General features: G+C 39.0%; 1 protein-coding gene across 9 annotated transcripts in view; it reads right to left on the minus strand.

Moving 5' to 3' along the window:
- Positions 1 to 10,720: 10,720 nt before the first annotated feature.
- CLHC1 (clathrin heavy chain linker domain containing 1) overlaps positions 10,721 to 21,926 on the minus strand; it is a 31,166-nt gene continuing 19,960 nt past the window's right edge. For all 9 annotated transcript variants that reach the window (XM_055328736.1, XM_055328731.1, XM_055328737.1 and 6 more), the window contains 3 exons: positions 17,713 to 17,915; positions 12,814 to 12,993; positions 10,721 to 11,072 (listed from right to left, as the gene is read on the minus strand). In XM_055328736.1, the coding sequence (XP_055184711.1) occupies positions 10,876 to 11,072; positions 12,814 to 12,993; positions 17,713 to 17,915 (580 nt within the window). In that variant the 3' untranslated portion in view covers positions 10,721 to 10,875. The remainder of the gene's footprint in view (positions 11,073 to 12,813; positions 12,994 to 17,712; positions 17,916 to 21,926) is intronic.

Consider the following 21,926-nt stretch of genomic DNA (forward strand, 5'->3'; position numbering starts at 1 on the left):
TGTACCTCCTTGTGTCACCCTGTGCCTGGGATGGAGCAGGGCCGCCAGGGAACAGGGACCTCAAGGGATAAACAGCTTCCAGTGAGCTGTGCACCTGGCAGGGGGTGGGGCAGCTCCCCCAGGTGGACACCTCAGAGAGCACAGCAGGCCCCTCCCCCAGAAGACCAGCTGGAAGGACAGGGGAAGAGCAAGTTCTTGACCAAGCAGCGCTGGAAAGCTCCAGAGGAAGTTGAGGGATTTTACAGTATATAGAACCAGAGGATACACCTCGTTGTTTTTTTTTTTTTCTTCTTTTTTTTTTCTTCCTTTTTCCGGTACAACTCATTTTTAGCCACTCTGCACTGAGCAAAATGACTAGAAAGAAGAACTCACCACTAAAGAATCAGAAACAGTACTCTCTGCTTATCTGTAACAGAGTTACAGAATTTGGATTATAATTCGATGTCAGAAAGCCAATTCAGAAGCACAATTATAAAGCTACTGGTGGCTCTGGAAAAAAACATAAAGGATCCAAGAGATTTCATGACTGCAGAATTTAGATCCAATCAGGCCAAAATTAAAAATCAATTAAATGAGATGCAATCCAAACTGGAGGTCCTAATGACGAAGGTTAATGAGGTACAAGAACGAGTGAGCGACATAGAAGACAAGTTGATGGTAGGAATGAAGCTGAGGAAAAAAGAGAAAAACAATTAAAAGACCATGAGGAAAGGTTAAGGGAAATAAATGACAGCCTCAGAAATAAAAATCTACATTTAATTGGGGTTCCAGAGGGTGCTGTGAGAGACAGAGGACCAGAAAGCATATTTGAACAAATCATAGCTGAGAACTTCCCTAACTTGGGGAGGGAAACAGGCATTCAAATCCAGGAGACAGAGAGATCCCCCCCCCCCCGCTAAAATCAGTAAAAACTGTTCAACACCTCGACATTTAATAGTGAAACTTGCAAATTCCAAAGATAAATAGAAAATCCTTAAAGCAGTAAGAGACAAGAGATTCCTAACCTATATGGGGAGAAGTATTAGGTTAACAGCAGACCTCTCCACAGAGACCTGGCAGGCCAGAAAGGGCTGGCAGAATATAGTCAGGGTCCTAAATGAGAAGAACATGCAGCCAAGAATACTTTATCTAGCAAGGCTCTCATTCAGAATAGAAGGAGAGATGAAGAGCTTCCAAGATAGCCAGAAACTGAAAGAATATGTGACCACCAAACCAGCTCTGCAAGAAATATTAAGGGGGACTCTGTAAAAGAAAGAGGAAGTCCAAAGAAATAATCCACAAAAACAGGGACTGAATAGGTATTATGATGACACTAAATTCATATCTTTCAATAGTAACTCTGAATGTGAATGGGCTTAATGATCCCATCAAAAGGCACACGGTTTCAGACTGGATAAAAAAGCAAGACCCATCTATTTGCTGTCTATAAGAGACTTATTTTAGACCTAAGGACACCTACAGCCTGAAAATGAAAGGTTGGAGAACCATTTACCATTCAAATGGCCCTCAAAAGAAAGCAGGGGTAGCCATCCTTATATCAGATAAATTAAAGTTTATCCCAAAGACTGTAGTAAGAGATGAAGAGGGACACTATATCATACTTAAAAGATCTATCCAACAAGAGGACCTAACAATCATGAATATTCATGTCCCTAATGTGGGAGCTGCCAAGTATATCAATCAATTAATAACCAAAGTAAAGACATACTTAGATAATAATACAATAATACTGGGAGATTTCAACATGGCACTTTCTGCAAATGACAAATATTCTAAGCACAATATCTCCAAAGAAACAAGAGCTTTAAACGATACACTGGACCAGATGGATTTCACAGATATTTACAGAACTTTACATCCAAATGCAACTGAATACACATTCGGCTCAAGTGCACATGGAACTTTCTCCAGAATAGACCACATACTGGGTCACAAATCAGGTCTCAACTGATACCAAAAGATTGGGATTGTCCGCTGCATATTTTCAGACCATAATACTTTGAAACTTGAACTCAATCATAAGAAGAAATTTGGAAAAAACTCAAACATGTGGAGGTTAAAGAGCATTCTGCTAAAAGATGAAAGGGTCAACCAGGAAATTAGAGAAGAATTAAAAAGATTCATGGAAACTAATGAGAATGAAGATACAACCGTTCAAAATCTTTGGGATACAGCAAAAGCAGTCCTAAGAGGGAAATACATCGCAATACAAACATCTCTCAAAAAATTGGAAAAAACTCAAATACACAAGCTAAACTTGCACCTAAAGGAACTGGAGAAAGAACAGCAAATAAAACCTAAACCAAATAAAACCTAACCAAAGAGAGTTAGTTAATAAAGATTCATGCAGAACTCAATGAAATAGAGACCAGAAGAACTGTAGAACAGATCAACAAAACCAGGAGTTGGTTCTTTTTTTTTTTAAGATTTATTTATTTATTTATTCATGATAGAGAGAGAGAGAGAGAGAGAGAGAGAGAGAGAGAGAGAGAGAGAGGCAGAGGAGGAGGGAGAAGCAGGCTCCATGCCGGGGCCCGACGTGGGACTCGATCCCAGGACTCCAGGATTGTGCCCTGGACCAAAGGCAGGTGCCAAACTGCTGAGCCACCCAGGGATCCCAGGAGTTGGTTCTTTGAAAGAATTAATAAGATAGATAAACCATTAGCCAGCCTTATCAAAAACAAAAGAGAAAAGACTCTAATTAATAAAATCACAAATGAAAAAGGAAAGATCACAACCAATACCAAAGAAATACAAACAATTTAAAAAACGTATTATGAGAAGCTATACACCAATAAATTAGGCAATCTAGAAGAAATGGACACATTTCTAGAAAATCACAAACTACCAAAAGTGCAACAGGAAGAAATAGAAAACCTGAACAGGTCAATGACCAGGCAGAAAATTGAAGCAGTCATCAAAAACCTCCCAAGACACAAGAGTCCAGGGCCAGATGACTTTCCAGGGGAATTCTATCAAACGTTTAAAGAAGAAACCATACCTATTCTACTAAAGCTGTTCCAAAAGATAGAAAGTGATGGATACTTCCAAACTCGTTCTATGAGGCCAGCATCACCTTAATTCCAAAACCAGACAAAGACCCCACCAAAAAGGAGAATTATAGACCAATATCCCTGATGAACACAGATGCAAAAATTCTCAAAAAGATACTTGCCAATAGGATCCAACAATACATTAAGATTATTCACCATGACCAAGTGGGATTTATCCCTGGGATGCAAGGTTGGTTCAACACTCGTGAAACAACCAATGTGATATCACATCAACAAGAGGAAAAACAAGAACCATGTGATCCTCTCAATAAATGCAGAGAAAGCATTTGACAAAATACAGCATCCATTCCTGATCAAAACTCTTCAGAGTGGAGGGACAGAGGGAACATTCCTCAGCATCTTAAAAGCCATCTACAAAAAGCCCACAGCAAATATCATTCTCAATGGGGAAACACTGGAAGCCTTTCCCCTAAGATCAGAAACAAGACAGGGATGTCCACTCTCACCACTGCTATTCAACATAGTACTAGAAGTCCTAGCCTCAGCAATCAGGCAACAAAAAGAAATAAAAGGCATTCAAATTGGCAAAGAAGTCAAACTCTCCCTCTTCGCAGATGACATGCTACTGTACATAGAAAACCCAAAAGAGGGATCCCTGGGTGGCGCAGTGGTTTAGCGCCTGCCTTTGGCCCAGGGTGCGATCCTGGAGACCCGGGATCGAGTCCCACGTCGGGCTCCCTGTGCATGGAGCCTGCTTCTCCATCTGCCTGTGTCTCTGCCTCTCTCTCTGTCTCTCTGTGACTATCGTAAAAAAAAAAAAAAAAAGAAAAAAGAAAACCCAAAAGACTCTACCCCAAGATTGCTAGAACTCATACAGCAATTCGGCGTGTGGCAGGATACAAAATCAATGCCCAGAAATCAGTGGCATTTCTATACACTAACAATGAGACTGAAAAAAGAGAAATTAAGGAGTCAATCCCATTTACATTTACAATTGCACCCAAAAGCATCAGATACCTAGGAATAAACCTAACCAAAGAGGTTAGAGGGTCTATACCCTAAAAACTACAGAACACTTCTGAAAGAAATTGAGGAAGACACAAAGAGACGGAAAAATATTCCATGCTCATGGATTGGAAGAATTAATACTGTGAAAATGTCAATGCTACCCAGGGCAATGTACACATTTAATGCAATCCTTATCAAAATACCATGGACTTTCTTCAGAGAGTTGGAACAAATCATCTTAAGATTTGTGTGGAATCAGAAAAGATCCTGAATAGCCAGGGGAATATTGAAAAAGAAAACCAGAGCCAGGGGCATCACAATGCCGGATCTCAAATTGTACTACAAAGCTGTGATCATCAAGACAGTGTGGTACTGGCACAAAAACAGACACATAGATCAATAGAACAGAACAGAGAACCCAGAAATGGGGCCTCAATTCTATGGTCAACTAATATTTGACAAAGCAGGAAAGACTATCCACTGGAAAAAGGACAGTCTCTTCAATAAATGGTGCTTGGGAAAATTGGACAGCCACGTGCAGAATATGAAACTGGACCATTCTCTTACACCATACACAAAGATAAACTCAAAATGGATGAAAGATCTAAATGTGAGACAAGAATCTATCAAAATCCTCGAGGAGAACACAGGCAACACCCTTTTTGAACTTGGCCACAGCAACTTCCTTTAAGATACATCTACGAAGGCAAGGGAAACAAAAGCAAAAATGAATTATTGGGGGTATCCCAGGTGGCTCAGTGGTTTAGCTCTACCTTCAGCCCAGGATGTGACCCTGGAGACCTGGGATCGAGTCCCACGTTGGGCTCCCTGCATGGAGCCTGCTTCTCCCTCTGCTTGTGTCTCTGCCTCTCTCTCTGCATCTCTGTGTCTCTCATGGATAAATAAATTAAATATTTTTTAAAATGAATTATTGGGACTTCATCAAGATAAGAAGCTTCTGCACAGCAAAAGAAACATTCAACAAAACTAAGACAACCTGTAGAATGGGAACAGATATTTACAAACGACATACCAGATAAAGGGCTAGTATCCAAGATTTATAAAGAACTTATTAAACTCAACAGCAAAGAAACAATCCAATCATGAAATGGGCAAAGACATGAACAGAAATTTCAGCAAAGAAGACATACACATGGCCAACAAGCACATGAGAAAATGCTTCGCATCACTTGCCATCAGGGAAATACAAATCAAAACCACAATTGAGATACCACCTCACACTAATGAGAATGGTGAAAATGAACAAGACAGGAAACAAATGTTGGAGAGGATGTGGAGAAAGGGGAACCCTCTTGCACTGTTGGTGGGAATGTGAACTGGTGCAGCTACTCTGGAAAACTGTGTGGAGGTTCCTCAAGGAGTTAAAAATAGACCTGCCCTACGACCCACCAATTGCACTGCTGGGGGTTTACCCCAAAGATACAGATGCAGTGAAACACCATGACACATGCACCCCAATGTTTATAGCAGCAATATCCACAATAGCCACAGTGTGGAAGGAGCCTTGGTGTCCATCGAAAGATGAATGGATAAAGAAGATGTGGTCTCTGTATACAATGGAATATTACTCAGCCTTTAGAAATGACAGATACCCACCATTTGCTTCGACGTGGATGGAACTAGAGGTATCATGTTGAGTGAAGTCAATCGGAGAGGGACAAACATTATATGGTCTCATTCATTTGGGGAATATAAAAAATAGTGAAAGGGAATAAAGGGGAAAGAAGAGAAAATGAGTGGGAAATATCAGGGTGACTGAAAATGAGAGACTCCTAACTCTGGGAAACAAACAAGGAGTAGTGGAAAGGGAGGTGGGCAGGGGTTGGGGTGACTGGGCGACGGGCACTGAGGGGGCCACTTGACAGGATGAACACTGGGTGTTATGCTATATGTTGGCAAATCAAACTCCAATCAGGCAAAACTTATCTATGGTGTGAGAAGTCCGAATAGTAGCTCTCTTTGGGAATGGGATAACAGTGGCTGGACCAGGTCTTCTGTGATTAGAGGTATTGTTTCTTCACTTTGGAGTTAGTTACACAAACATGTTCACTTTGTGAAAAATTATTGAGCTCTGTCTACAGTTATAATTTGGGCATTTTTCAGAATTTCTTATTGGGTGTATGTATGTTTATATATCAATAACATTTATCAAAAACAATAAAGCAACAGTAAATTTACAACATGAACATTAAATATGGGAGATACCTAACTTGGCATTTATTCCTGCAATTATTTATTGAAATTCACTTTGTACCTGGTACTGTGTTTGATTTTAGTGATGCAGTGGTAAATGCTATAGGTTGAAACGTGTCCTCCCCAAATTCCCATGTTGCAGCCCTAATCCCCAGTCCTCATTATGTGCCCCTATTTGGAAATAGGGTCTTTACAGAACTCATCAAGTAAAAAGCGGTCATGAGGGTGGGCCCTCCTCCCATATGACTGGTATCCTTATAAGAAGAGGAAATTTGGACACAGACATGCATAAAGGAAAGATGATACAAGGGACAGAAGATGGCCACCTATAAGACAAGGAGAGAGGCAGAGGCCTGCAACAGATCCCTCCCTTACAATCTTTCTAAGGAACCAGCCCTACGGACATCTTGCTCTCAGACTCACAGCCTTCAGAACTGTGAGACAATACATTTCCAGCTGTTAAACCACTCAGTGTACTTTGTTTTAGCAGCCCAGAAAACTAATACAGTAACCCTCCCCCATTTCCCACACCCTCAAAAGATAATGTCCTTGCCCTCAATTAAAAGTATTGTCCCTGACCACAGCCAAGATAGCAATAAAGGCAGGTTGTAAAAGGGAAATTTAGCATAATTAAGGAAGTCATGAAAGCCTTCCCTGAGGAAGTTTGAACTAAGCTAAGAATTGAAGTAAAAGAAATTGTTGAAGAGGTAAAAACAGAGGGATTAGCCTCTGGGTAAAAGGAATAGCTACTGGGTGGCTAGTAGGTTAAGTGTCTGACTCTTGCTTTCAGTTTAGATCATGATCTCAGGGTCGTGGGATCAAGCCTAGGTAGGGCTCCCTGTGCTCAGCGGGGAATCTGCTTGACGATCTCTCCTCCCTCTGCCCCTCTCCCTGCTCACACACACCTACCACTTTTAGACAACAGGCTTGAGCAAAGGAATGTAGAAAGAGCCCACAGCAACCCCCTGGCTGAACACAGAAAGGCCCATCGGCGACCCACATCAAAATATCCATAGGCCATAACTGACCAATGGGCCATTTACAACCAGGCAGAGTTACCAAAAAAGAGAAGATTCCATAGGTCACCACACCGCCTCACCCTCCTGCTTTAAATACAGGCCACCACCCACTGCCTTGTTGCAGACAGTCTCTCCACCGTGCACAGTCCATCGTCCTGCCAGTGGCTCCCTTGCAGTGTATTCAGTAAACTGCTATTTCCTGCTGAATCCTTTCACCGCTGGCAGCAGCAACAGCTTCTTCCCGACAATCACCCCATATTTGAGGGTCCCCATCTAATCAGGAGATAACACATTTAGTCACCGTACCTTACAAGAGGAACAAAAAAGAAGCACACACTGGGTTGGAAGAAAGTGAGGAGTATAGTAGGAGAGAGGCTGGAGAGGCAGCAGGAATCCTGATCATGCAGGCCATGTTAGGGATTTTGAACTTTATCTCAAAAAGCAGTGAGACAACCGCTGAGTATGTCAATATAGTAAAATGTGAAGTACTCAACATACCTATAAGTATCCTTACCCAAATAGCTGAACCTAATCTAGTCAAGTTTTTAGAAATAACTTCCATTTATAGGAAATATGGGAAATAGAAGAACAAATTAAGTAATACCATAAAGACAAATACCAATCAGACAAATCTAGAATGTGGAATATTCCTAGTAACAACCGGCCAGTCCAACCAGTCAATGGCAAAAGGGGGAAAAAAAGGTGGGGGGAGAGGAGGAGGCATAACTCTAGTTGTGGAGACACAACTAAACAGAACACATGAAACTTGTTTAGATTCTTATTAGAACAATTCAACTATGAAAAGACATTTTTAAGCAACCGGTGAAATTTGAATATGGACTGGATATTAGATGGTACTAAGAAATTATTGTTAATTATTTTTAAAAGTATGCTGTGTCTTGGAGTTCCTCAGTGGCTCAATTAAGCATCTGCCTTTGGCTCAGGTTACGGTCTCAGAGTCCTGGGATGGAGCCGTGGAGCCCTGACAGCTCCCTGCTCAGCAGGGAATCTGCTTCTCCCTCTGCCTCTTGCCCCTGTTCGTGTGTGCTCACACGCACTCTCTAATAAATAAATAAAATATTTAAAAAAATAAAATAAATACATAAATAACACGCTGTGTCTTTCCACTAAAGCTGTAATCTTGATAGCAGAGATCATCCACAAAAAGAAGTACTCAGTATGTGTTGTTGATTCTAATGCTGAATCTTGGCATTTCAAATGGAGGCAGGTCAGGAGGTACTGGGGAATCATTTGTATCTTTGCAGAATTACAGAATTTTTGAGTTAAACATGACAAGAGGAATTATCTAATCAAAATAAATTCACGAGGAAAAGGACACAAAGCCAGACTGTGGCAGCGCTGGTCTAGCATGCAGGCTCCTGGGCCAAGAGAGCTCAGGATACCATCTCCCAGTGCAGCTCATGGGAGGTTCTGACTGCTTCCACGCCCCATGCAGCTCACAACTCAACCCCTTCTCCTTCCCCCATGTGATTTCATATTCTTGCTCTTCCTCCTAACTCCATCTCCAGACAGTTTAATTTATATTCACTTGACAAGTTTCACATTCCTTGGGAAAACTGCCAAAAGTAATGCTAACAGAGAAGGAATAATAATGAGGGAAGGAAAAATATTTTAAAACCAAAGCGAAATTAACAGTAACAACAACAGCTGCTATTTCAAGCTTTTTCCACATTTATGTTCCTACTTCATTCTCCTGGCTGTCATGGACACACTGTTTTCCTAAAACAATGGACACACACAATAGCTTTGTATTGATCTTACAAGTCTCAAAGAAAGAAAGGTTTTAAGCTGTTGATAGATTAAAAGTCAATGCTGCTAAGGACACCTGGGTGGCTCAGTTGGCTAAGCCTTTAGGCTCACGTTATGATCCCAGAGTTCTGGGATTGATCCCTGCATCGGGTGCCTGCTCAGCTGGGAGCCTGCTTCTCTCTCTGCCTGCCACTTCTGCTTGTGCTCTCTGTCAAATAAATAAAATCTTTTTTTAAAAAAGTCAATGCTGCTAAAAATAAATAAATATCTGTATTACTGTGCTTAGCAATATATGAAAAAAACTGAGAACTCAGCCAGTAGTCTTCTGGACTTATAAGATAAGCCAAGCAACGCTAATATAAACGTGGACAGATAGCTCAATATAGATAATAAGACATGTCAACATATCAAATAATCCAAACAAGGATTTGTATACAAATACAAATGGATACGTGGGATTTAGTAAGTATAAGCCAAGTAGAGGAACATGTATTTCTGAGACCTATTACATAGAAATAACAGTAATCTTCTATGAAATTCCTCCATTATGGTATATACTTCTAGTACACACAGATATGACTAATCCTCATGACAAACCTTTAGAGGAGGTATTACTGCCCATATTTTACAAAAAGGAAGAGGTAAGATCAGAATTTGAATATGAGTTTGTTGATTCCAACTACATATTCTTTCCACTATAGCGTAAAAAATAGAGAATTTAAATTTAGGAGGGGAAAACTCGACTTTTTACTCTGACTCTATCTAATATCAGCTCACTGTAACCATGTTCCATGATCAAGGCTGACATTCTGCTGGTATGGTGTAAGGGCTGAAAGCTGTTAGGATTAGTTTGGTATCTGCTCTGTTTGACTGGCGGTGTCTGTACCATACTGATCACTAAATATTTTGAATATCCTACCTGTCCATGACACAGAACTCTGAGTATTCCATCAAATACTTATTCAGAGATTTGAAATCATTCAAAACCACTTTTCATGACGTATTTTCCATACTACAGGTATCTCAGGTCTACTTCATGCAAAATTTGGCTGGTCTTCTCCCTAAGTAAGAACATGCTAAGATTCCCAACTTTTAGAGTAGAAGCCTAACATCTGTCATTTACATATGCCAAAGCATGGGGCACATCTTTAAATCAGTAGTACAAAATTACTATACTGTAGGTTTTCACAAGTGAGCCCAACCTTGAAATGACATCCTGCCTGTCTTGTTAAAAATCAGTGTTGGGGATCCCTGGGTGGTGCAGCGGTTTGGCGCCTGCCTTTGGCCCAGGGCGCGATCCTGGAGACCCGGGATCGAATCCCACGTCGGGCTCCTGGTGCATGGAGCCTGCTTCTCCCTCTGCCTATGTCTCTGCCTCTCTTTCTCTCTCTCTGTGACTATCATAAATAAATAAAAATTAAAAAAAAAATTAAAAAAAAAATCAGTGTTGAAGCATTTATTATTTGGGAAATCAGTCTGACCAGATACTAATCACACCTTCCTCAGCTCTTGCTATAAAATTAGATAATCAGAAAGGAATATATCCAGACATTAGCCTGGCTGCCCTTGGATAGATGTGCCTAAACTGAGTTTTATACAAAGTTATATTCTGGGATTTTATCAAGATTCAATATCAGAAATGACCATATGGAAAAAAGGAAGCAACAGTATAAATGTTTCAAGGACAAATCTAAATGCCATCATAACAAAAGCAGCGTGGTTTATTTCTGAGAGCTTCATACTTTAGATTTATTTGTAAGTTAGTTATGCCAAAATGGCCAAAAGTTAGTTTGCCCAATGAATACACATAAAATGTCATATAAGCTCCCTCAACTGGTTAAGACATAGAACTACCAAAAAACATGTTCCATTAAGTTAACTGTATTGTCCTCTTCAGAAATTTCTGTAACTCCAGCCTGAGAACGAAGAACGGACGTGATATCACGAGATAATTTGTCAAAGCCATTCTGTAAACATATATTTGCCACTTCTTGCCAGTTTTCGAATGCACAAAATGGATCATTTATCATAAGATGTTCAATTATACCTGAGGGGAAAAATGATAATATTATAGTAGAGCACTTATTCTTATTTGAAAACCCACACTTAGCAATTCTTCAAAAATAGAAAGGGATATCATTTCAACTATTTTTTTAAAGATTTTATTTATTTATTCACGATAGACAGAGAGAGAGAGAGAGAGAGGAGAGAGAGAGGCAGAGACACAGGCAGAGGGAGAAGCAGGTTCCATGCAGGGAGCCCGACGCGGGACTTGATTCCGGGACTCCAGAATCGCGCCCTGGACCAAAGGCAGGCGCCAAACCGCTAAGCCACCCAGGGATCCCCTCAATTCAATTATTAAAGTTATTATTAAACTTGATTCCTAGAAGTTTAATGTGGAGTGTGAACAGCCAGTTCAGGGCAAGTAATCAAGGATTAGTTTATTCATCTTTTTCATTAACCTTTTCATGCCCCACTTCAACCTTCTACCATCTCTCACATTCCCACACTTCTACTCATCTCCTTCTTGGTAAGGTTCACAAATGTTAAAGGCAACCAGGAAGGGGGCTCAGAAAATAAAGAATGAGGGCTCAGTCTTATTCAGAGTTTCTAAGGTACCACTAGACACTATTATATAACTAGGGGGCCTATAGGTCTAGTTTTCATGATCCTTCAGATTCTTTTATAAATTTCTCCTTAAAAACCTCTTTGGCAAACCCTTCCTCCTATCTCTGGATAGAGAGAAAGCTCTTAATGATGGGGCTTCTATAACAAATATTTTTCTAAAGGAAATAAAAGAATGATTTTGTTTATTAAAGAAAACTGATGGGGGATCCCTGGGTGGCTCAGTGGTTTGGCATTTGCCTTTGGCCCAGGGCGCGATCCTGGAGTCCCGGGATCGAGTCCCACGTCAGGCTCCCGGCATGGCCTACTTCTCCCTCCTCCTGTGTCTCTGCCTCTCTCTCTATGTCTATCATAAATAATCTTCAAAATAAAAAAAAACTAATGATATTACTTACTTTTGAAATCAATTATGATGACCCTCTTTGGAATATATTTATTTAGAGAACTCACTTCTTATTTATTACATGCATTACTTATGATACTTAGTGAAAGAGGGCATCTTTTTAAAATATTGTCATCACTATTACTTTGTTTCTACCATGATTATTATTTTTCTGTCAAATATTTTGATAATTTCAAAATTATCTTCCCAAATATGCTTTTGTGCAATTTGCTATTCATTCTTTAACCCCATATAACAATTTAAAATCAAGTTATCTGCTCAATTTCCTATATTAAATTAGAGAAATGAAAGAAAAAAGTAAGATGTAATTAGTTATTCTTGATCCTATTCCAGAGTTACATTAAGAGTAAACAGCATATATAAATGATATTTACATATTTGGGTTAAGAATAAAAATATAGAGAGATTATGGCTAAATAACATTTAAAATACAAATACATATAAAATTACTAAATATACACACTTGTTAATATATGTACAATTTATTTAGTGTTAGCCACTATAATTATTAAGATATTCCTCTAAAGCTTCACAAAGATTTGCTCTTCTTTGGAATTCCCTCAAGAAATATATACTATTGTCAACAGACTGTTATTGACATGATAATCTTTATATTTATAAACTCCCAAAGTCAAGTCCTGCCAAGAAGTAACTCTTAGGAAAAAAATCAGTTAACTCAAACATAATAGTCTTGAACCTTCCCCCTAAACAACCCCACTACTTTCTCTTCTACAACAACATTTTACTATACTATACTTACCTTTCCCACCTTTACTTATTTCTTGAAGTAGCTTAATGCCAACTGTTTTCATATCTATAGAAAACAGTTGAAGTATAGCAAGACCAAAAGATAAAGATGGTGGTTTCCCATTCCATTCTCTAGTGAGACACTGAATTAATTCAGTGTGAGGACATAACTTTATTAACTGCATCAGGTCATCTGAAAGTAAAAGTAAAAAACTATGTCTCAACATCTTAATATGTTACATCAACTACAAACCAGGACCAGTTAATGTCTATACCAATCAACAATTCTTTTTACAATCCTTCCAAAACCCTCTCAATGCACTCAACAGTACTCTCTCCAATCAAAAAAAAAAATCATGCTCAATATACCAAAAAATGAAAGACTACCAGAAAAATAGATTATCAAAGATAGTAGATTAGAAAAGATTCAATTGGCAATTAGGAAACCTGAGCTCTTATCACAGTTCCATCACTGACTTATTCTTTTGGATCTCAGTTGATGCACCTTAAAAGTGCTAGAATCAATATATCCAATTTCTAAGTTTCCATTTGATACTACCTTATGTTTGTCTATATCCTGTTGCTCATATTTACACCAATTCCTAATGAGTATAATTTCTTTCTTTTTGTGCCTTGCACAGAAAAAGGGTTTCACTAATTTTTTTCCTAAAAATATCAAATATTTAGAAACTCAAAAATGAAGACTTTAAGAAGCTATCAGCTAGTTCAAGTAGCTAGAGGTAGAGCCATATGAAGTTGCCTACATTTGACCATTTTTGATTCCAAAAAAGGAATTTCTTATGGCTTAATATACCAGTTAACTAATGAGTTCATCTAGTTCTGCCATGATTTATATTCTTTTTTTAAATTTTTTTATTTATTTATGATAGTCACACACAGAGAGAGAGAAGCAGAGACACAGGCAGAGGGAGAAGCAGGCTCCATGCAGGGAGCCCGATGTGGGACACAATCCTGGAACTCCGGGATCATACCCTGAGCCAAAGTCACACACTCAACCGCTGAGCCACACAGGGGTCCCAACTTACTGAAGTTTTTCAAGTAAAAATATTCTTCTTAGGTCACAACAGGGATAATTTTCAAAATAATTTCCAAGTGCCTTTAAAGAACTACCATAAACATAATTTGCACTCTGACAGGCAATATAAGATAATCTAGTGTTTATTAAACACATATTTATGTACTGGGAACTTAAATATATTACTTGCTGCATTTAATATTCAGTATAAGTGAGATATTATTATTCTCACATTGAAAGTGAGGAAATAGGCTTTTCATAAAAAGTTCATTTTCCCATAATTATACATATGATATAAAGTAGAACAGTTCATTTGCTCTCCCAGTCTATGACCTTCCAATCTATAGTGATGCTCCTCCAAAACAATAAATATATGTATGTGTGTGCATTGCATGTATGTATATATGTATACACAGGCATGCAAACACACACACATAGATACAGAGACAGAGAAATTGTAAAAGAAGAAACAAGGAATAGCAGAATATAATTCTATATCAATAAAGTCAAACAATTTTTTAAAAATTTCCCTAGAGAGAGGTAGAAGTTTATGATTTGGGTCACTCAAACTGGCCCCCACTGAGGTGAAGCTATCTACATAGCACGCCCCAGCCTTCAACATTTCATAATTCACACATCTTGCTCTGCTTCATTCAGTCAAGTATTGAAATCCCCTTCTCCAAAATAACCAATATTTACTAAAATATGTGCAAGATATGATCTATGACTAATTAGAAAAAATACAAATTCAAATCCTCTGCTTACCACACTTTGGAATCCATTTTGTCATTCATTAGTTTGACATGTTAATCATTTTTTATACTGTGGATGTTCTGTTTTAATAAGATTATAAAGGCCTATATACCAAGTATGATATCTCTTTAACTCACAACTATCTAGAGCAGTGGTTCTCCAAATATGGTCTAGGGCTACAAAGTCAAACTACTTTCATAAAAATACTAAGTTGTTATTTTTCTTTTTCATTCTCATTCTTTCAAAATACACATGAGACTACATGACACGTGGTATTACAACAAACTGAATATAGGAGCAGATATGGGAAGCCAGCTATCTTCTATAAAATCAGGCATTACAGAGATTTGCAAAAATGTAGAAAATGTAACTCTTTTCAGGAAATTCTTTGGTTTTGGAAGTTATTATTTTTTTAAAATATTATTTATTTATTTATTCATGAGAGACACAGAGCATGAGAGAGAGAGGCAGAGACACAGGCAGAGGGAGAAGCAGGCTCCCCGCAGGGAGCCCGATGTGGCACTTGATCCTGGGTCTCCAGGATCACAACCCAGGCTGAAGGTGGCGCTAAACCGCTGAGCCACCAGGGCTGCCCTGGAAGTTATTTTTTTATAAAACATTTTATTATGATAACATGTCATGGGCTTATTGTTATTTTGAATTAAATAAATACCTTTAAATTTTCTGCTTTAATGTCTAATAGGATAAATATTAATAGACATAACTCATGTACATAAGAGCTCTTTGGGATGTTCAGTGCTTTTTAAAAGTCTAAAAGTTATCTGAGGCCACAAGGTTTGAGAGCCTCACATCTGGAATAACCCAATAATCTGGAATATGCAGATAGGTATATTCACTTGTTTAATGATAATTTTTATTCTAAAAATTACTAGTGGGGGACAAATAATTTTTACTTTTAAAACAGATGCTTTTTTAGTCACACTTATGCTTTTGGAACAAAAACCTTTCTAAGAACTTTTCTGTTTTTGTTTGGTTTTTTAATTTGTAAATGTATAACTGATAGTCTAAATCTTTTCTTTTTTTTTTTAAGATTTAATTTATATATTCATGAGAGACACAGAAAGAGAGAAAGGCAGAGACACAGGCAGAGGGAGAATCAGGCTCCATGCTGGGTACCACACATGGGACTCCATCCCAGGTCTCCAGGATCACACCCCGGGGCTGAAGATGCACTAAACCCCTGAGCCACCCAGGCTGCCCATTGATAGTCTAAATCTAAGAGAGAACAGTTTTTCTGAAACCAGGAAGTATTAACAAATTGAATCTGTCCCCCAAGGTCCATATAATACTGTGGAAAGCTGTGGTTGTTTCTCATTAAAAAAGCAAAATAAAGAAAGTAATTTTTCAAACATTGTTTCCATTTTGTAAGCTTAATTTTTCTCATTTTTATCTTATGATGTGCTAAATAAATTCTTTTTTTTTAAGATTATTTATTTATTTATTCATGAGAGACAGAGAGAGAGGGCAGAGACACAGGCAGAGGGAGAAGCAGATTCCCTGTCGGGGGAGCCCGATGCAGGACTCAATCCTGTGACCCTGGGATCACGCCCTGAGCCAAAGGCAGATGCTCAATCACTGAGCCACCCAGGCATCCCAACAAATTTTGAGGATAAACAGCAAAGTCCTAATTATGTAAGAGTGTCACTACTTTGTAAATTATTACAATATATATTTAATTATTCTAGATTGTAATGCACTACTTGAGGAACAGAACAATATAATAATGAGTCAATCATGTTTCTATGTACTTACACAAGGTAAATTTTGCAAGCAAAACAGAAACTTGACATTTCAACCAATAAAAATTCTAAGAGTAATTAAACCTATATTCCATCCATGTCTAAATTGACTAAAATAATCTCTTACCTATGGAAAAATAATATTTAAAACAGAAACTAAATCTGTACATTTAGATAATAAAAATAGAATACGTAATTCATTCAACAAATATTAATTGAGTTGCACTTTCTATACCAGATTCTGTTCTGTTGCTGTGTGTGTAGGCAAATTACTTACCTCTTTGGGCAAGCCAAACTATAGTATCAAGTGGGCTATTATATAACAAATAAAGAAATTCATAACTTTAAAAAATAGATTCTAAGCAAAATTCAGTTTATTGTTTGAAAATGATCAGATTCAACAGCCATCAACAGTCTTCTTTCCTAGAAAAATATAACCTAAAAGTGCTATGTTTTGTTCCATTTGCAACTTCTTAGAATTGGGGTACAAAGCCTGAAAATCAGAATAAGACATAGGCCTGGGATGTGGGAGATGTCAGGATGCCTGCACATTTAGGTTACGAAGGAAGAGATCAGCTCATTGAACTAAGGTTACCCTAAAGTTGACAATGGTCTCAGATCACAGCCCAACTGCAACCTAGATTTTCAAAATTTTGAAATGAACATTATTTTACTAATTCATCATTTCTAATGCTTATATCATAGTCCAGAACATTTTATGTAACAAATAAATTCAGCTATTAAAAAAAATCCTTTAAGTTGCATGGCCTAAAATAGCTGCAGAATAAATTGTGTACTTCAGAGGGAGAGAAGCAGTGACACCCAGACATCCACCTTCTCGAAGGCTGCCAGGCCCTCCCCCGAGGACAGCCCCAGTCTCAGTCCCCAATACCTTTGCCAGACATGCAAGGAAAACAAATCTTCTCAGCAACAACTGACCATAAAGCAGAGACCACCCTGCTGCACCTGGCCACAGCTACCTTGGACCCTCCATCAGTACCACAAGCTTGACGAACTTCACTCCCTGCCTCAGAGTTCCCTCTGTGCAAGCTTTGGCTCATTTCCCTCTCAGGGCCTCAGTATCTCTCCACTTGTATGATGGGTCTAGCAGTGCCTACCTGATGGGACTGTTGTGGGGATTGGCTGGAAGGTTGTGAGAACACCCTACCCAGAGTCTGACACAGAGTAGGTACTCAATAAAAGATAGGTTTTCACTAAAAACAGGCAAACAGACAAATCTACTCATCATATATGTAAAACACACTTTATATGTAAATCCAAAATATTTCCTACTATCATGGGTGATCTTAGAATTAAAGTCTAGAATTCAAATGTATACAGTTAAGTAGACTTTTTCACTTACCGTAAGTAAAGTCCTTGAATTGCTGTATGTATTCCATGGCCCCATGAATCTGACCCTGTTTACACAGGCAAAGAAGAGCTTTCTTGTGCAGGCCACATTCACTGTAGATCATCTGAGCTAATGCTAGGCACTTGGCCTTGTTATAAGTATCCTGTTCCCCATAATCGCAAATCACATCCCCCACCTCCTCAGAAAATGTGAGCCTAGAGCAAGCAGATCAAGAAGTATACTTTAGAGAGTTCTTGGTGAGTAGATGAGAATATCTAAAAATTCAGCACAGCAGAACAGGATTTTCCACGGTCTGTAAGAATTCCAAGTTAATAGGCAATTGATGTAGAAGAAATTAAACATATCTAAGATTTGACAACAAGAACAAAAACAAAAACAATCAGCACATATTCGTTTGGGGGAAGACATTTTAGCGAAACTGAGCTCAAGTTTTTAAAAAATCTACAAACACAGTTAAAACTCTCCTAAAAAGACTGGTGGGATTTAAAACGACAAGGTAAAGAAAAATTCTCTTATAATTGAGGATCTCAATGTCCTCAGCAGTTCTAAACCCTGTAGAGAGTAAGAACTCATTAAATGTTGGTTAAAGACAGTGACAAGAAATTTTAGCTCAAAATTAGTGACAGATTTTGTAAGCATTTGCAAGAAATGTGTGATACCATTGTTATTTTTTAAGATTGTTATAGATATATAAAAAAACAAAGGGAAAAAAAGGATATAAGATGTCCCTACTAGAAGAGACTGACATAGTTCTTTTGAGATGGCTCACTTGAGGGAACCCTGGGTGGCTCAGCGGTTTAGCGCCTGCCTTTTGGCCCAGGGTGTGATCCTGGGGTCCCAGGATCGAGTCCCATGTTGGGCTCCTTGCATGGAGCCTGCTTCTCCCTCTGCCTGTGTCTCTGCTTCTCTCTCTCTCTCTCTGTCTCTCATGAATAAATAAAATCTTAAAAAAAAAAAGAGATGGTTCACTTGAATAGGTTTCACTTGTCACCACATTTTTTAAATTTTTAAACTTTTTACTTGTCATCACATTTTAATGCACCATTCTCAAATACAATTGAAGTGAATCATCTGCACTAGTACATTAACTCCAGCTAGAAATGATCAGTGTAGGCCAAAACACATTTGGGTATAATTAAAGATATTCCTTCTAATCACTGGTTGTATGGAAATTTTACTTTAGTTATATTTTTAATAGCTACAGCTTTATGTGTCAGGTGATCAGACTTTTTTCCCAGGTAAGAATGACTAAGAGAATCAAGATTAATCTATAGCCTAGGCAGTTTTAGGGCTGGCTCTGTGCAGGTCTTCAGGGAAAGAACTGTAGAACTTTTTAAGGTAGCCTAGAGGCCAGGCCATCAGAGTCAGAGACCAGAGGACAGAGGCCAAGAATAAAGAATATGAATATAGGGAATTAATCTTGTCTGAAGTGCCTCTGCATTGATAACAGGTATTAATGAGCATGCACTTTCTTTTTTTTTTTTTTAATTTTTATTTATTTATGACAGTCACAGAGAGAGAGAGAGAGAGGCAGAGAGAGAAGCAGGCTCCATGCACCGGGAGCCCGACGTGGGATTCGATCCCGGGTCTCCAGGATCGCGCCCTGGGCCAAAGACAGGCGCCAAACCACTGCGCCACCCAGGGATCCCCGAGCATGCACTTTCTAATGGCGTTCTCACATCCAAACCATTTCCAGGGCTCCCTGACGAGTACGTTTTGTAGACAGTAGAAGATGTGACCAGGTGGGAATATATTGCCATATATTACCAGGTGGTATTCCCATATAATATATTACCATATATTACCAGGTGGTATACATTACCATATATAGCCCACTTGGGGTGGCTATATATATATATATATATATAGCCCAAGTGGGCTACAGGATATATGTACATAAAAAGAAATTTCCTAAAACAGGATTAACTATTATGTGAACAATAAGTGAAGCCATAATTAGAGGGTGGGAAAAAGCTACTTTGCACTGGTAAACAGTAGTGCCTTCAATACAGGACAGTTTGGGACTATCCAGTGTCATGTAGGGGAAATGGTGAATTTGGAATGGGCAGTAGTGTGCAAACTTGCCATTTTTATATCTGAGACATCTCTAAATCATGACTTTATTATTTAGGGTGTGTTTCCATTAGTTCATCCATCTCCCTTATGATATAGGAGAACTGTAACTACACTGTCATATGTATCCTATGTCTCTATGCAACCAGAGCCAAGGAAGCATAGTCCTTAGGATGCAAAATAAGCAAGCATGGCTACTAGATAGGTAACAGAGAAGCCTTTCCTCTCTCTGCCTTCCAATACTCACAACCCATCCTATATCCACATAGACCCAGCAAGAGTAGCTTGATCTTCAAAAGCAGGCAGAAATTGTTTTAGTCCTCTTTACTGGACCAGTGACTCTTCCCCAGATGACTATTAACAACTCACAGCTATCTCCTTCCCCAAAGAATTGCCCTCAGCTGACTGGAGCTGTCTCATGCAGAAAATTGCGCCTTTCAATCCTCCAGTAGTCTAGAGAAGATGACTGACTAACAAGGAATACGAAAGGCCAGTCCCACAATGTAAAAAGAAACAACTCTGGTATATAGGCTCCACATCCTCTCCCTGTAATGCTAGCTAATACTAGACTTCATCTGAGTTCACATCCTTGCTTAGCAGTTTGCCCTTCCCGAACCCATCTCATTTCTCCCCTTACAATATTTCTTAAGGAGTAGTCTATCAGCAAATGACATGACTCAAATCCAACTATCATGCTCTCTTTAAGGGAACAGAGAACCCGAGTGCCAAACATATTCCTCTCTTCCCTTTTATGTAACAATAATCTTACCTTCTCATGATAATCAAAGTCAATTGATTTGGACTCAAAGTTAGTCAAGGATTCACAGAACCTCAAGTTGCAGGCATGGGAAGCCTAAACTCCCTGTGATGGTTTATTTTATGTGTGTCATCTTGACAGGCTCATAGAGTGCCCAGATATTTAGTCAAGTATTATTCTGCGAGTCTGTGAGGATGTATTTGAAAGACAGTAACATTTGAATCCATAGACTGAATAAAGTAGACTGTTGTGAATGTGGATGGCTCTCATCCAATCACTTGACAGCCTGAATGGTACAAGGCCTCCTGCTTGACCACTTAGTTGGGACATCATTCTTTTCTTACCTTTAGACTCAAACAGAAACATTGGCTTTTCTTGGGTCTTAAGCAGCCTGAAACTCACACCAGTGGTGGCTCTCTTGGGTCTCTAGCTTGCTGACTACAGATCTTGGGACTTACCAGCCTTCATAATCACCTGAGCCAATTTCTTCATATTTGTGTATAGACACACACACACACACACACACACACACACACACACATTCACACATATATAATTTTAGATATGGAATATATATATCCTATTGATTCTGTTTCTCTGGAGAACCCTAATTAATATACTCCCCAAGTGGGCTACTGGGAATGATAGCAGAGCTACACTTTTATCTCCCAGACCCAAGTATTCTATCTACTGGGGATATACCATGTAATTGCCACTGGTTTAGAGTGCATTTCATCCTAAAGGATGGAGTAACAAACTAGCATCACCTGGACAAAACCTGAACCATCCAGGAACCAAGTTTGGGTTTTTTCCTCCTTGTCTACTGGTCTTAGGTCACCCCACCCCTGCATGAGACCATAGGTGTGAGCTGTGGAAGTAGTGTCAGACAGTTCATGGTAGTTGACATGGGTTCTGGGCCACCGATTCCTGAAACTAACTTGTATGCTCTGGATCTATTGAGCATGACCTTGATTGTACCTAATTTTAAAGATTTATTAATTTATGATAGACACACAGAGAGAGGCAGAGACACAGGAGGAGAGAGAAGCAGGCTCTATGCCGGGAGCCCGACACAGGACTCGATCCCGGGACCCCAGGATCGCGCTCTGGGCCAAAGGCAGGCACCAAACCACTGAGGCACCCAGGGATCCCTGATTGAACCTAATTTTAGATGAACTCTCTGAGCCCACCTGACCTCATGACCTGGTGAGTCTGCCACAATCCAGTTCATGATGAGCAGTTCTAGTTTCACATCATTGGTGTTTCCTGGATAAACACTTCAACTTTAGTAGGACCCAGCAAAGTTTTTTAATCGTATACAGTTGCTTGTTACAGGTGGCAGATAATCTACTGGGAGATCTCTGGGTAGTCCCAA

Source organism: Nyctereutes procyonoides, unplaced genomic scaffold (assembly GCF_905146905.1).
Source record: "Nyctereutes procyonoides isolate TBG_1078 unplaced genomic scaffold, NYPRO_anot_genome, whole genome shotgun sequence".
Lineage (NCBI taxonomy): Eukaryota > Metazoa > Chordata > Mammalia > Carnivora > Canidae > Nyctereutes > Nyctereutes procyonoides.